The 13,963-nt window shown below is 35.6% G+C and overlaps 9 protein-coding genes and 1 pseudogene across 10 annotated transcripts, besides 2 other annotated features; 6 read left to right on the top strand and 4 right to left on the bottom strand.

The window, feature by feature from the left end:
• Positions 1–243: part of a mobile genetic element that runs on past the window's edge.
• A 218-nt stretch (positions 244–461) lies between these two features.
• On the bottom strand, positions 462–2,008 carry TVAGG3_0851720 (annotated as a pseudogene). The gene has a single exon. A coding segment is annotated over exon 1 (1,547 nt).
• A 131-nt stretch (positions 2,009–2,139) lies between these two features.
• On the bottom strand, positions 2,140–2,491 carry TVAGG3_0851730 (protein of unknown function, DUF4106 family; the record flags this gene model as incomplete). Its single annotated transcript, XM_051249264.1, has 1 exon — positions 2,140–2,491. A coding segment is annotated over one exon (352 nt), but the record flags the coding sequence as incomplete, so codon positions are not given.
• A 472-nt stretch (positions 2,492–2,963) lies between these two features.
• Positions 2,964–3,541, top strand: TVAGG3_0851740 (attachment subunit-related family; the record flags this gene model as incomplete). Its single annotated transcript, XM_051249265.1, has 1 exon — positions 2,964–3,541. A coding segment is annotated over one exon (578 nt), but the record flags the coding sequence as incomplete, so codon positions are not given.
• A 1,795-nt stretch (positions 3,542–5,336) lies between these two features.
• Positions 5,337–13,963: part of a mobile genetic element that runs on past the window's edge.
• On the top strand, positions 6,806–7,048 carry TVAGG3_0851760 (serine threonine-protein phosphatase family; the record flags this gene model as incomplete). The annotated part of the gene is made up of 1 exon (XM_051249266.1): positions 6,806–7,048. The coding sequence occupies one exon, from the start codon at positions 6,806–6,808 to the stop codon at positions 7,046–7,048; it is 243 nt and encodes an 80-aa protein (XP_051084741.1).
• Positions 7,053–7,871, bottom strand: TVAGG3_0851770 (uncharacterized protein; the record flags this gene model as incomplete). Its single annotated transcript, XM_051249267.1, has 1 exon — positions 7,053–7,871. A coding segment is annotated over one exon (819 nt), but the record flags the coding sequence as incomplete, so codon positions are not given.
• Positions 7,920–9,091, top strand: TVAGG3_0851780 (phage tail repeat-like family; the record flags this gene model as incomplete). Its single annotated transcript, XM_051249268.1, has 1 exon — positions 7,920–9,091. A coding segment is annotated over one exon (1,172 nt), but the record flags the coding sequence as incomplete, so codon positions are not given.
• TVAGG3_0851790 (uncharacterized protein) lies at positions 9,928–10,545 on the bottom strand (the record flags this gene model as incomplete). The annotated part of the gene is made up of 1 exon (XM_051249269.1): positions 9,928–10,545. A coding segment is annotated over one exon (618 nt), but the record flags the coding sequence as incomplete, so codon positions are not given.
• TVAGG3_0851800 (uncharacterized protein) lies at positions 10,984–11,139 on the top strand (the record flags this gene model as incomplete). The annotated part of the gene is made up of 1 exon (XM_051249270.1): positions 10,984–11,139. The coding sequence occupies one exon, from the start codon at positions 10,984–10,986 to the stop codon at positions 11,137–11,139; it is 156 nt and encodes a 51-aa protein (XP_051084745.1).
• On the top strand, positions 11,519–11,743 carry TVAGG3_0851810 (phage tail repeat-like family; the record flags this gene model as incomplete). The annotated part of the gene is made up of 1 exon (XM_051249271.1): positions 11,519–11,743. The coding sequence occupies one exon, from the start codon at positions 11,519–11,521 to the stop codon at positions 11,741–11,743; it is 225 nt and encodes a 74-aa protein (XP_051084746.1).
• Positions 11,775–13,100, top strand: TVAGG3_0851820 (uncharacterized protein; the record flags this gene model as incomplete). The annotated part of the gene is made up of 1 exon (XM_051249272.1): positions 11,775–13,100. A coding segment is annotated over one exon (1,326 nt), but the record flags the coding sequence as incomplete, so codon positions are not given.

Here is a 13,963-nt window from a genome sequence, read left to right on the forward strand (position 1 = left end):
CATGTTCATTTCATACTGGTCCAAAATATCTGCATCTTTCATATCTTTCAATGGCATTAAAGCCGCGCTGAAAATACCAGCTATATCTGGTTCACCATTCACTTCCATTGCGTCTACAACTTCTTGGAATTGTGGTTGTAAGTTTATGAACCACCTATCCGGATTAGCTTTATGACCCCATCTCATTGTAGTTCCATAGTCTGCAGAAACAAAAGTAGGTTTGTTTCCATATTGGTTAGGTTCTGAATGAACTTTAAACAATGTTTCATTTCTATATGTTTTGTTGAAATTTAACCTTTTATTTTCACCGAGTTCAGCCAAAGATTGAACGTTATATGGTCGTAAGTAAAAAGGATTATTGTATTTGCGTACATTTTCTTTCAGTACTTCCATTCTATGCTGAATATTTTCATCTGATGTTGGAGTCTTTTGTATGTCGGTGAACATTTTTCGATATTCTTCTACTCTGTCAGCCGAATTTTTCTTAGACTCTTGGAAAGATTCCATATTCACCTCATATCTTGTTGAGGGTCAAGATTTTTCGGCTGTTCCAAATCTTCATCTAGTTCTGTGAAGTTAGTTTCCAAAGGAGGGACTTGTTCGTTTCCTTCAGGCTCTTCTAGCTGTTGTTGCTGAACTATTTCTTCCATGTCTGGTTGTATCTGAACTTCTTCCTGTGAGTTTCTTGTACCTCATCTGCTGGCATTTCATATATTCCGAGACCGTTTTTAAAAAGTTCCCTATCTAAGTCATCCGGACTCATAAACCTTTCTTCTTTCGTTCCGTCTCTATTTTTTACGCGTTTCATGAAGAGAGTTGAATTATCATTTAGCTCTGACACCAAATATCTCGGAGTAAATTCATTCATGTCATTTGGATGATATGCTATTAAATCATATCCCTTAGCGAGCTTGTATTTTCCAGGTTTGAGATTATATCCCATTTGGTGCTGAACCATAAAGCTAAATAGGTTCGGGTCAGTATTTCCTTCCTTGAACTTTCTAATAGCTTCTTTATATCTGTCACTAAAGTCAAGAGTATCTGGGTAACCATAATCTTCCTTAAGCATTTTTAAGAATTCTTGGTTTCCTTGTTCTCTACTTCTTTTATGTCCTTGCTCTGTTTGTGGTTGTTGTTGTGCAGGGTTTTGAACTGTTGGTTGTTGTGTAGTGTTTTGAACTGTTGGTTGTGGTGCTGGATTTTGAACTGTTGGTTGTTGTTGTTGTTTTGGTGCATGCCTGTGTCTGTGTCCATGTGACGATGTAAATGTTTTAGGTAGTCCCGGTGCAGGTGCTTCTCTTGGAGGGTTTGGTGGTATATAAGTTCCACCAGCTGGCACATATGTTCCATCTGCAGCATAATGTCCTACCTGACTTTTCGTTTTTAAGAAAGCATTTACTAGGTCTGTTTTGGTCTGTTGTAACTCTTTTTCTTGACTTTCCACAACAGTTGCTCTAACGGCGTCATAGGCACTTTGAACTGCCTGTCTCGTTGCTGCATCTGTTATTTTCGTCATATTTTGTGCTACTTCTCTTAACTCTTTGTCGAAACCTTCAGACTTCAGTTTCTTTCCAGATGAGAAGTCGTTCACTAGTTTCACCTTACTATGAAGAGCTTCGAAGGCATTCTTAAAGTCAGCATTCATTAAAGCTTCATTTGAACTGTCTTCATCCGCTTGTATTTTTGTCCTTATTGACCCTATAAGTTGGGCTGCTTTAGCGTTGGCTTGGGCATCTAACCAGTCATTATTAGCTTTTATATATTCTGCGCTTTTCATTGCCTTTTGCATGGCTGCGTCGTTATTTTTACTTTCTTGTGCTAAGTTTTCATACTGTACGGTTTGGTTTTGCAACTGTAAAAGTTTTTCTGCCTTTACATTTGCTTCAACTTCTTTTTTATACTCATCGCTATCCATATATGTCTTCATGGCTTTTTGTTTTATCTCTTCATCTTTCAGTACTTTATATTGAGTAGTATGGTTTTTCAAATTTATAACATCTTGTTCCATTTTTGCTACTTCTGCTGCTTTTTCTGACACTTTTTTCGCATATTCCTCTGTACTTAGTTCTTTCAGTTGTTCTTCTTTCTTCATTTTCTCTACGTTTAACTCATTTAGTTTCTTTGTGTGTCTGTCATATTCTAGTTTCTTTTCGTTTTCATTTATTTGTTTCTGTATGTCTATGTTTGACTTTTTGACATCTGTTATTTGATTTTTGAGTGAACTCAAATTCATTTGACTTTGAGGGTTATAAGCTGTTCCGTCTGCAGCTCCACCATAGCCTGCCATTTTCGCTAAAAGTGCCGCTCTTAAACCTCCACTCTGTGCACCAATAACTCGGTTTAAAAGCATAGGGTTGCTTGACATTTGTTGCAACATAGTGGGGTCATTCATCATTTGTTGTTGCAACTGTTGTTGTGGTGTCAGTTTTACTATTGGATGTTTCAATGCTCCCTTCCTCTTACGTATATTCTTACGTAGCTTACGTGGCATTTTAAGTGAAGTAAAAAACGGTTTTTGACAGATGTTTATATGACACTTTTGTTCAGCACAAAAAACTACTCGGTCAAAGTGTTGTCAGTTTTGTAAAATAACCGTCCTATCTTGTTTTAAAATGGAGAAAAGGCTTCTCAAAGTATACTTCCTTGGAACGCCTGTAACTTTTCCTGTAGCGACGATAGACCCTTACTTGTCCGGACAAAGTTATACTATTTTGAGTGCTCTACAAAAAAGTCACCGGCGACGACTCTCAAAAACCGTTGTGTAAAAAGTTTTACCGTTGGACAAAAAAGTATATATAGAAAACAAAAAACGTTTATAGTTCATTCAATATTTGAGATGGAACGGTTTGCCAACGGTAACTATTAAATAAAATAAAAAAATAGAGGGGGTTACCGTTGACAAAAACCGTTTATTTCAAACTTTTCTATGAGTGGTCCGAAAAAAAAACAGTTCATTTTTCATAATGGAAGGAAGAAAAAATGTCGCAAACAATTCGTCGACTACCTCTGCAGTTAAAGTTCCTACAACTTATGTCTCACCATTCTCAAAACCCTTACGACCTCCTATAATACCAAAACAACTTCCTCATACAATTGCAAACAAATTGTTGGACAATATGCATTTGCACAAAGAAACAGCTCAGCCAACAGGTCAGGCAACAACAACTATCGGAACAGAAGCATTTTCAGAAGAAGTTCATACCAATCAGACTCCAATCGAACATACAGAAACACAGCCACCCGAAAATACAGAAACACATCCAATCGAACATTCTGCAATGACCACTAGGTCGCAAACACGATATCTCGCCTTTAGCAAACAATTTAAGTCTCAAATTCAAGACACACAAGATAGCGACACTCCTCTTTCAGAGAAAGTTCGTAGAAAATACGCAAAGAAAAGGTTAGAATTGTTAGATAAGTTAAATGAACAGTGGGGTTCAGAAGACAATCGAGATTATAACGAGATGTTTCAAGCTGTCATGGATGCCATTCAGCCTCTTGAAAACGAAATCAAAGACCCTGGCGTACTTGTTGACATGTTTGCTTCATATTTACCCGTTACTGCCAATCTCATAGCGTTGCAAGCTATTGACCAGTTCATTCACTTGTTTCCAAAGAACTTGCAGAAGCATTTACAAGAAGTTAAAATTGCTGAATTTGTCCGTTTATATCCAAATTCATACAATTATTTGGAAGAATTGAATGAATATGGTGAAAGGTCATTCTATTTATATTTCTACACAAAAGACAACCAGTCAAAACGACTATACTGCATTGAACCTATGCCTCAATTCTTAGACAATTTCCACGTTATAACAACTGTTGCTTTAGATATTCCTGCCAGAGTTCCATATGGAGGAACAGTAACTATCTCAAGCTTTCCCAAGGGCTATAAAGGAAAGCCTCTCACAATTGCAAAATTCACACACAGCAGTTGCCAATTTGTTCAAGATGTCGAGTTCCATTTCCTCAACAATACGACTTTCATCATAGAGACTCCTCAAGAAGGTATATACAAAGTTTTCATCGCAGGATTTGTTGCTCCCAATGGCGAAGAAGAAGTCGAAGAAATCCTCACCTCAGAGAGCGAAGAAGAAGAAGTCGAAGAAATCCTCACCTCAGAGAGCGAAGAAGAAGAAAATTTCCAAGACATTCAAGATTCAGAATATACCGAATAAAAAAAACAATTTAAGACTAAAAATTTAATTTTATTATAATATTTTTATTTTTTTCATCTGGTCTTTGTATCATTCCTCCTCTAGTTTCTCCGGGGCTAGAGGGCGCAACGCGCCTGGAAGCCCCACTTACCTGACCTGTTTTCTAACTTTAAATACTGGAGAATATCACTAGGACTTAAATAAAGGTTATAAGGTAGTCACAAAATCTAAGTAGAAGGGCTTTGAAACATTGAGGGTATTTGAAATTTTGGCTCTTAAAATTTACCCTTCCTCACTACTCGAATTCCGAGCCTCTCAATGAGTTTCCTCTCAATTTTGAATGGTTTATATTGACTTTTGAATACCTTTATTGAGAACAAAAAAATAAATATATTAAGATTCGTATAATATTGGCATTTTTCATAAAATGAAGGCCTAAAAAACAGGGCCATTCAAAAAATGAATTGTTTTGAGGAGTAGTGGATCTAGCATCTGTGTAACAAATAATAAAGATTGGCCGTAAAAATTAGGCCTAATCTCTTTTTGGTAAAATTTTGGAAATTGATATCTCTTTATATTCGTCTGTCGTGAGGTACAGATAACAAGATGATGGAATAAATGTTTTTGACATATTCACTTTTCACCCTATTGGCCGAAATTAAGTATATTGTTGCTAATTTTTTGTTTTTTACCTTGTTTTTAGGGGCACTACTACTTATTCATCTTTGTATCATTTTTGTTGAGCTCGTATTGAAAAACAATCAATGAAATCCATGTTTTCATTTGAAATCTGATAAAGTTAAACGTGCATATAAGTTTCTCGCTGATATCACTCAATTGCAAATTAATATATATGCAATTCAAAAAAATGAGAAAAATTTCGGATTGTCCAAATTGAAGGATATAATTTTTTTTCTTTAGCCAATATATCAATGTATTATATTGCATTCATTATCCAATGAGTAGTTACACATAATATTAGCATATAACACTCTTGCTGTTTACAGATACAAATTTTGATTTGATTATTTTGTTTAAAGCTATTCTATTTATAGTGATCTCTTATATAACATGTTGTATAAAATATCTATATTACTATTATTGTATTTCATGAATCTTTTTTCATTAATAAAATTTTATTGGAAAAATTTCAACTTTTCATTAATCTAAAAAAAAAAAAAAAAAAAAAAAAAAAAAAAAAAAAAAGGTAGTGGGGCTTCCAGGCACTTCGTGCCCTCTAGCCCCGAAGATGTTTTGTCACTTTTCTGTCACTTTTCAGGGTAAAAACATTTTTATTGTATATAAAATGAATTTTACAAAACCACCGTTACCCTTCTTTGGAAATAAGAGTAGATGTAAAGATATTCTATTGAGAGAACTTAAGAAACTACCGAATGGTCTAACATTTGTAGACTTGTTCGGTGGAAGTTTCTATATATCTCATTTGTGCCATACAATATTTCCTGACTCAAAGATTATATGCAATGACTTCGACAACTATATGAACCGTCTCAAACATATACCAGACACAAACAAAATATTGAAAGAGTTAAAAGAAAAGATACCTATAGGTAAGATGGAACGTATACCATTAGATAAGAAAAATACTGTGAGAGAGGTTTTGAAAAAAGCAGAATATATAGACTGGGATAGTATATCTGCTAGACTATTATATAGTGGTGCTATAAGAGTTCATGACATTGAAACACTTATGTCAAAAGTTTTATATCTTAACTATACAAATGTTTTCAAAGAGGACATAGAAAAATATATTGAGGGTATAGAGTTTGTGAGATGTCATTGGACAGATTTGTATGAAAAATATAAAGACAAGGAAAATGTTTTCTTTATAGTGGACCCGCCGTTCTATAACACATGGGATTTTCAATACCAAGTAGACTGGACTTTGAGAGACTCTTTAGAAACTTTAGACGTTTTACATAACCATCCATGCTTTTACTTTACATCCGATAAAAGTGGGTTTGGAAAGTGTCATGAGATGGTTAGAGGACATACATGACTATGAGTTTAGATACGATAAGATAGAATATGAGAGAGGTCCTATAAACTGGAGAAAGTGTCATAACAAAGAAATTTTACTAGTAAGTAAATGTGGTTTGAAATAGGACTACTTGTTTTAGGTTTTTTCCATTGTGTCATTTACTTATTTGACGTGGCAGAAAGATATAGAGAATATGAAGATGAACCAATGCCTGCAAATGTTCAGCATATGTACTCGTAAGAGATATTTTTATCTAATATTAAATGGACGCACAGAACTTAGCGAATGCACAGCAACCTGGACAACCAAACCCAGAGAATATTCCAAATGAAGTTAGAATACAAACTGCAATGGCAAACTATGGTCAAGTGCCAACAGATGTACAAATGCAAACTGCCATGTCAAATGACGCTGCGTTAGGTTTGCCACCATGGTATGCAAATATGAGATGGAAAGAGTTTTATACAAACCCGAAGTGGGATATAAACAACTCTATGCAGATGACGCGAACACAGGAGTTGACCCAGAGTATGTTTTCTACCAGAGGAGAAATAGAATGTATGAGCTCCAGTTAAAGAATGCTATGGAACTCAACAGGAAACGTAAGAGACTAGGTGGACATTAGATTTTTACATATAGTAAAATGGGTTTCTTTGGAAGAATAGGAAACTTCTTTCGAAATGTTGGAAGAGGTATATGGAATGGAATAAAAACCGTAGGAAGAGGAATTTGGAACGGAGTCAAAAATATTGGCAAAAGAGTAGGTCAGTTCGTTGGTATTATACCTAAAGACCCTGAACCAGAAGAGCAAGCTCCTGTTATACAACAGCCTGAACCTGCACCACAGTCTAGTTGGCAACCAAATCCAACACCTCAACCGTATTAAAAAATCATATTTTTACCGTTCGATAGTAGTTGTATATGAAACTAAGTTCTAAGTAAAACGCATGGTATAATGGAATTATTCTTTTTCTTCCATCTGTAGTAAACCATACTTGAAAGTCTGAAATACTTCCACTCGGTGGTTCATATAGCTTTGTAGGTTTTTCGTAAAAGTCATTTGCCAAGCATAAAAAAGAGTTTTGCGCACCAGAAAATGAAGCATGAACTATAATAGCATCTGGGTCGAAAACATTTTCATATGTTCCATTAGGGTTTTCGACTTCATAATAGTCCGGGTGTACTGGATATTCTGCAGGCTGATTTAACATCCTCAAAAATCTATACCATGCCAAGTTGTTATATTTTGTAGAAATATAAACGTCTTCTCCAAGGTCTTCTATTCTATTGAATTTAACAGTTGCATTTTTCCTGTCATATATAATATCGAGATGGTACTCTCCTTCGTCAATGTTGTACTGTTTTGCATATTCGAGATAGATATCGTTTATTTTTTCTTGAAAAGCTTGAAGAGTTGTTTCTAAGTTTACAAGCAAATTCACTTGTAAAAGTTTTCCCTGTTCAAATTTCTCATACGTACGTTTTTCTTTGTTATAGTATCGAACTTCAAAAGCGACCGTAAATGGGAAACCATGTATGGCTTCTGAAATGAACTTCATTCTACGAAAGCCAACAGCTTTTGTGACGGATGGGTCTCTTAACCATCTTAGTGGGTAGTCAAAACGATAGCCTTCATGCTTTACGGTCTCTGTCTCAAACTTTTGACCTACATTCGTAAAAAGTTCATCTAATGGTTTAGTTGTAGCAACTCTTGAATTTTCTTTTTCTATTGAAAGCATATTTTATCTAGAATAAAAATGTCGAAAGAAACAGCGTCTATGAGAGAAATAAAACACAACCGACAACTCATTTTGCAAGCTCTAAATAAGAACACAACAAACTTTTCAAACTATTCTAAGATATCTGAGTCATTGAAAGAAGGAAACTTAAAACTGACAATAAACCCAATGACAGACGAGTTTCTATTTCAAGACAGTAAGAACCATACTGTCTGTATAAATCCAACAAAAGGAACTTTAAACGAGAAGCCTATAAAAGAACTTCTTTTGAAAGCAGATGTTGACAACAAAGCTGACAAAGAGTATGTCATTGAAAAAGTTCAAGAAGAACATGACAGAGCAGATGCAACATATGCAACGAAAGAACATACTCATCCTGAACTAGCAGATAAAACATATGTTGACAATAAAATGTCAAGTGAAGTGACAAGAGCTGACAAAGAATATTCTAAAAAGACTCATACACATACCATTGCAAATATTACAAACTTACAAGAAACCTTAAACAGGAAAAGTGACGTTGGACATACACATACCATTGCAAATATTACAAACTTACAAGAAACCTTAAACAGGAAAAGTGACGTTGGACATACACATACATCTTCTGAAATAACAGACTTAAACGTTAGCCTTGAAAAGAAAGCAGATAAAACATATGTCAATGAAATATACCAAAGTTTAGTTGGAACAAAAAATATTGAAACTATGGTTGGTGACTTTTCTGTCTATGAAGAAAACAAATATTTTAGATGGGAGTTTGTACAGTCCTTAGAAAATGGTACACGGTATAAACTCATTCCGAAAAATAACAATGAAATGTATGTAAGCTATAAAAAGAGTGATGGTACACAAGTTAAAGTTCCATTAGACAACAACTGCTACTTAAACTTCTATGGAGACGAACAAAAGAAATATTTAAGAGTTTATGAAATGACAGATATGACATTGCCTGACCCAGCTCCAGCACCATACTATTATGACTATGGAGATGACGTTAGAACACCACATGTAGATGAACAAAAGCTAACATTATATTTAGATTTTTATAGATATAAAAGATATAATGCAATAGAAAAAACGAGAATAGTATACTATTATGAAGATGACAGAAATAAATATTATAGTCAAGACTTTACCTACCCTGAAAACATAAGATTATATTATAAAAAATATTCTAACACAAACCAGAAGAAACCTGAAATAGTTGCACTATATTTTAAGTTCAAAAGAGACAATCCTATAATATCTCATATGTTTGATTTAATGAACCCAGTAGGTTCTATTTATACATCTATGGAAGCAAGAGGTCCTCAAGTAACGTTTGGTGTTGGTGCATGGGAACAAATAGTCGACAGGTTTTTGTATTGTGCAAACTCTTCAAAGGAAACAGGTGGAAGTAAAACGATTTCAGGTGAAAACTTACCTGCACACAGTCACTACATAGATTTAAGTACATCTCAAGCAGGTTGGCATAAGCATAGATATTGGGATTGGTCAGGAATGACAAAAGGTAAAGGATATGATGTTAAAGACGACGTTAAGTTTGCTATAAATTGTTACTGGGATGACACTCAGGGAGAAGGAAACCATACACATTTCGTTTCAGGATATACACAAACAACGGACAGAGTAAAGACTACATGCCACCTTACATGACAGTTTACGCATGGTATAGAATTGCTTAGTCGTCATTTTCAACTTCTTTAGCATATTCGTCAGGAGTTGTCTTATATTTGTTAGGAACTGTCTTTGAAAGTATACCACCTTGAACCTTAACAAGTTTGAAACGAGGTCTGACAATAGTAGTTTTATCTTCTGCTTGCAGTCTGTACATTTTGCCATGTTTGCCTAAAACTTCATAATATTCTCTTGTATACTTTCTTCTATTTTTACGAACACGAATGCGAGTACCTGTCGAGTTCCCATTGTTGTCATAGTCAATAGTATTTTCATATGGGTCGCGTTTAGGTATTTCTATTTTTACTTTGTCACCTTTCTTAAGTTTGAAGCCTGGCATTCTTTCTTGTTTGTCTCTTTTGACTAAACTATTAAATATATAGTCTTTCTCTAAGTCGGGGTTGTTTTTCATTTCTTCGGGGGAGTGGTTTCCCAAACCTTTTTGTTTACGGCTATTGTAAATATTTAAAACTTGTCTCATCTTTGCCATGGAGAAATGTCTATATTTGTCGTCATATGACATTTCATCTACCTCACCACCTTGTGGTTGGTTTAAGTCTCTTAAGATTTTTATACAACTGTCAATGACACCAAGAGCAGAATGGTTTTGGTCGACAATGAAATATTGGTTTACATTTTTTGAACGCAGATAGTTTTTAATATCGTCTGATTTGAAAGAACTTTCACAGTCAGATGTCAGTTTTGTTGGATGGTATTTGTCAACGAATATTGTCAAAGCAGTTTTCACATCTAAAATATTTTTGGACTGTAATGGTATGGCTTCACAGTATCTTGTGTTTTGACCGACAAATATTAGCCAGTATGGTGGTCCATCTTCTCTATACCTCGGAATGTTTTCCAAGATATCCATAAACCAAGCATTTGGTGTTGAACTAAAGATTTTTACCATGAGTGCTTTCTTTGTCGCTTTAGAAACATAGGGGTCCTTGTTTGGATTCGTCATTTTTTAACCCATAAGAAATGGGTTTATTTGGCGCATTAGCAGGAGTTGCATCCAGATTTTTGCCCGCAGTGGGAACAATAGCTAGAGGTGCATTTGGAATTGGAAGGAAGATTTTGAGTACTTTAGGTATACTGAAAGAGAAAGCACAACCTATTATACAAACCGTACAGAAAGGTTGGGATGTAGCACGAGATGCAGCAAATCTTATTCCAAATCCTGAAACAAGAGGAAAAGTTCAAGGCTGGATGGACAATGTAAGAACACAAGCAGGAAACTACTATAACAAAGCAAATGACTACTATAACCAAGCAGGACACTATATGGACCAAGGTGAAAGATTCTTTAACAGAGGATATAACCATGCACAACAGTGGGTAAACAATAACCAACCTCAACCGCCTCAAACGTGGGGAATGTAAATTTTTTTACTGAGATGAAATGAACAATACAGCATTGAGACAAATGGGTTCAAGATGGATTTGTCGACTTCCAGCAGTTACACCACCACGTGTTTGTCAAGTTCTTCCTATACCTCAGGAAGTTTTAGACCGACTTAAAAAACCTAAACAACCAGTTGAAAACAAACCAAACTAAAATTTTTACTGAGATGAAATGACCGAAGAAGTTGAAACGGTAGATTTGACACCACAAACAAAAAGTTCAGAACCATTGTCAAAACCTGTCAAAGAACTTACAGATATGAAGAAAAAATTCAATAATAGAAAGTGCCAGGTCTGGAAATACAAACCCTAACTACAAAGTCACTTTTCATAGAAATGGAACGGCTAGTATCTCAAAAAAGAAACAGACTCTCACAAATAAAATATTGAAGTCTGAAGGAGTTAAAGAGACAACAGATGGAAAAGTATATTTTACCGACGAACAGTTCATTATAGAACATCTCATTGACTTAGAGTCGAAATATTCTAAACTTTACAACAAACACAAAAAGTTGAAAGGAAAACAAAAACAGATGGCATATGATATTTACGAAGATGTTGACGACACAACCATACCTGCAAGTGAAGTAAAGTCAGATGAACCGAAAAGTGACGAAAAACAGATAGAAGAAGGTGAGCCAAAAACTGAAGATAAACCAAAACCAAAGTTTAGTTTCCAAACTAAACCAAGTCAACCTTCATTAGCTGGTATGGGTTGGCGTCAAAGACTTATGGCAGCCGGTGGTTACGTAAAGTAAAGAAAAAAAATATTTTTTTATTTTTATAGAAATGCCACCGCATAGAATGGATAGAAGGTCTGCTAGAATAAAAGCAGAGTTAGAAAGATATGGCTGGAGAGTTTCAAAGAAGTTTAAATATAGGAAGGGAAGACCCATAAAAGTCTATGACAAACTGGCTGGTCTGACCTACGAGATGGACTTAGAAACAGCGCGCGCCAATTATCCAAACAGACTTGAGAGGTTAGAAGAAGAACGGCTTATGGACATGCCTTTCAATGTTAATGAACCTCAAGTTGAAGGACACGACGGCTTTGCCAGATTTTACTGGAAACATGACGAACAATTGCATCCTTTGAGGAGGAAAAAAGGAAAAGGTGAAGACGCACATGCCCCCATGGAAAGAACAAGATATGCATATGAAAAGTATCGCGAGGTTAGAAGTAAAATTGGTTCAGGTCGAACCTTTACAGTAAACTTTGACGAAGGAAAGAACAAAGAAGGCTTCATGGGTGTACTTGCTGCAATTCAAGACGGAAATAAGAAAGGACACAACCTGAGATTAACCGTAACAGATTTGGACGGTCATATATACTATGCGCATGGCAATGTCACAACAGCCGCACAACTTCTTGACGCTTTCAAGACTACAAAGAGAGAACAAATGTTTGACTCCGACTCAGATATTTTGAATGCGATTGAAGGAATTGCAAGCGTGAAGTTTGAATGGTACCAACCCAACCCTCAAGCAGTCAGACAACATGCTGGATACTTCCCGTTCAGAAATAAGTCTGACATTGACTTGACAAGGTATGGAATTTACAATTCAATTGAAAAAATTGTCAACGAACCTTGTATTCTTACATGTCTCAGGAACTCTGGTCTTGTTACAGAAGAGAAGATGAAGTATCTTGAGTCATGTGTGAAGACAAGGTACATTCTCAGAGGTCAATTGGCTAAAATTGCACCGTTGGCAAATGTCAATATCCGAGTCAACATTCCGACTGAGAAAGGTTCTTCACATGACGACTATGTTGTTGACAAAGACTTACCATGGTTGAAGATTGTAATTGTCCACAACCACTTCATGTTGAACGAAAGTCTTATGTTCGGAAAAGGCAAGTGCAACATTGTCAGAGCTGTTAACATTCTTTTCGAGAAAGGTTTGTTGGAACCGATTCCAGATGACAAGCTGACAGAAAGTTTTGTACCAAAAGACGAAACAAACTTTTCACTGTTAGCAAGACCAAAAGTTGTTCCAGACAAAGTTCTAGTACAAAAGAAGTACACAGTTCCAAAAGGAGTTGGATTGTTCGGATACCAACCTGAACCAGAAGAACTTCCAATGAGGTTGCAAGAACTTCAAGATGCTATAAACAAACTTCCATTGAGACATCCAGTCGACGTCAAATTGTATTGGAGAGCATCAGAGTTAGGTCAGAAGGTTTTATATGAAACAGGTTGCTTCGACGATGTTTATGAGATAACAGGAGAAGTTTCTCAGAAGATAAGAGACTCGCTTGAATTTCCAAAAACTGGTCCGATTGGATGCGACAAGTTCGACTCATATGAAAAAATATACTATGTCGACCTTAACGCTGCGTACATGAGGTTCGTCCAATATATCCCGACTGGAATTCCAAACGAAGACGGTGAGTTCCCAGGAAGGAACTATACAGTTGGAAAAGTCATACAACAACTCTATGATATTAGGAAAGCTTCAAACCCCAAACTTGCAATGACAATCAAATTGCTTATGAATTCGACATGGGGATATTCCATTAAGAAACCTCAAAAGATGAAGAGTAAACACTATGAGAAGGTCGACAACTTTGTTGAAAGGTTTTCTCCTTTTGTTTTGAAATACGAATTTACCGAAGGTGAAAGTGGCTTAGTAACCACATTAAAACCTATTGTCGAACATTGGTCTTATCCTCAGTTCGCAAAGGCAGTCCTTGACGAGTACAACAAATTCTTCTCCGAAGTCAAATCCAAAGTCAAGGTTTACTATGAGAACATCGACGCACTCATGACGAACGAAGAAGGGTACAACAAACTCATTGAAATGGGTTTAGTTGGTGAAAAGATGGGCTGTTTTAAGCTAGATAAGGTATTTTCCGAAGTTCATGTCCTCTCCAAGCGTAAGTATTGGGGCATACTTGAAGACGGCACAGAAATAAAACATTGCATGAAGTAAAACATTGCATGAAATAAAACATTTTTTAAAAAAAATATTTTTTT

This window comes from Trichomonas vaginalis, chromosome VI, assembly GCF_026262505.1.
Source record: "Trichomonas vaginalis G3 chromosome VI, whole genome shotgun sequence".
NCBI classification, from domain to species: Eukaryota; Parabasalia; order Trichomonadida; family Trichomonadidae; genus Trichomonas; species Trichomonas vaginalis.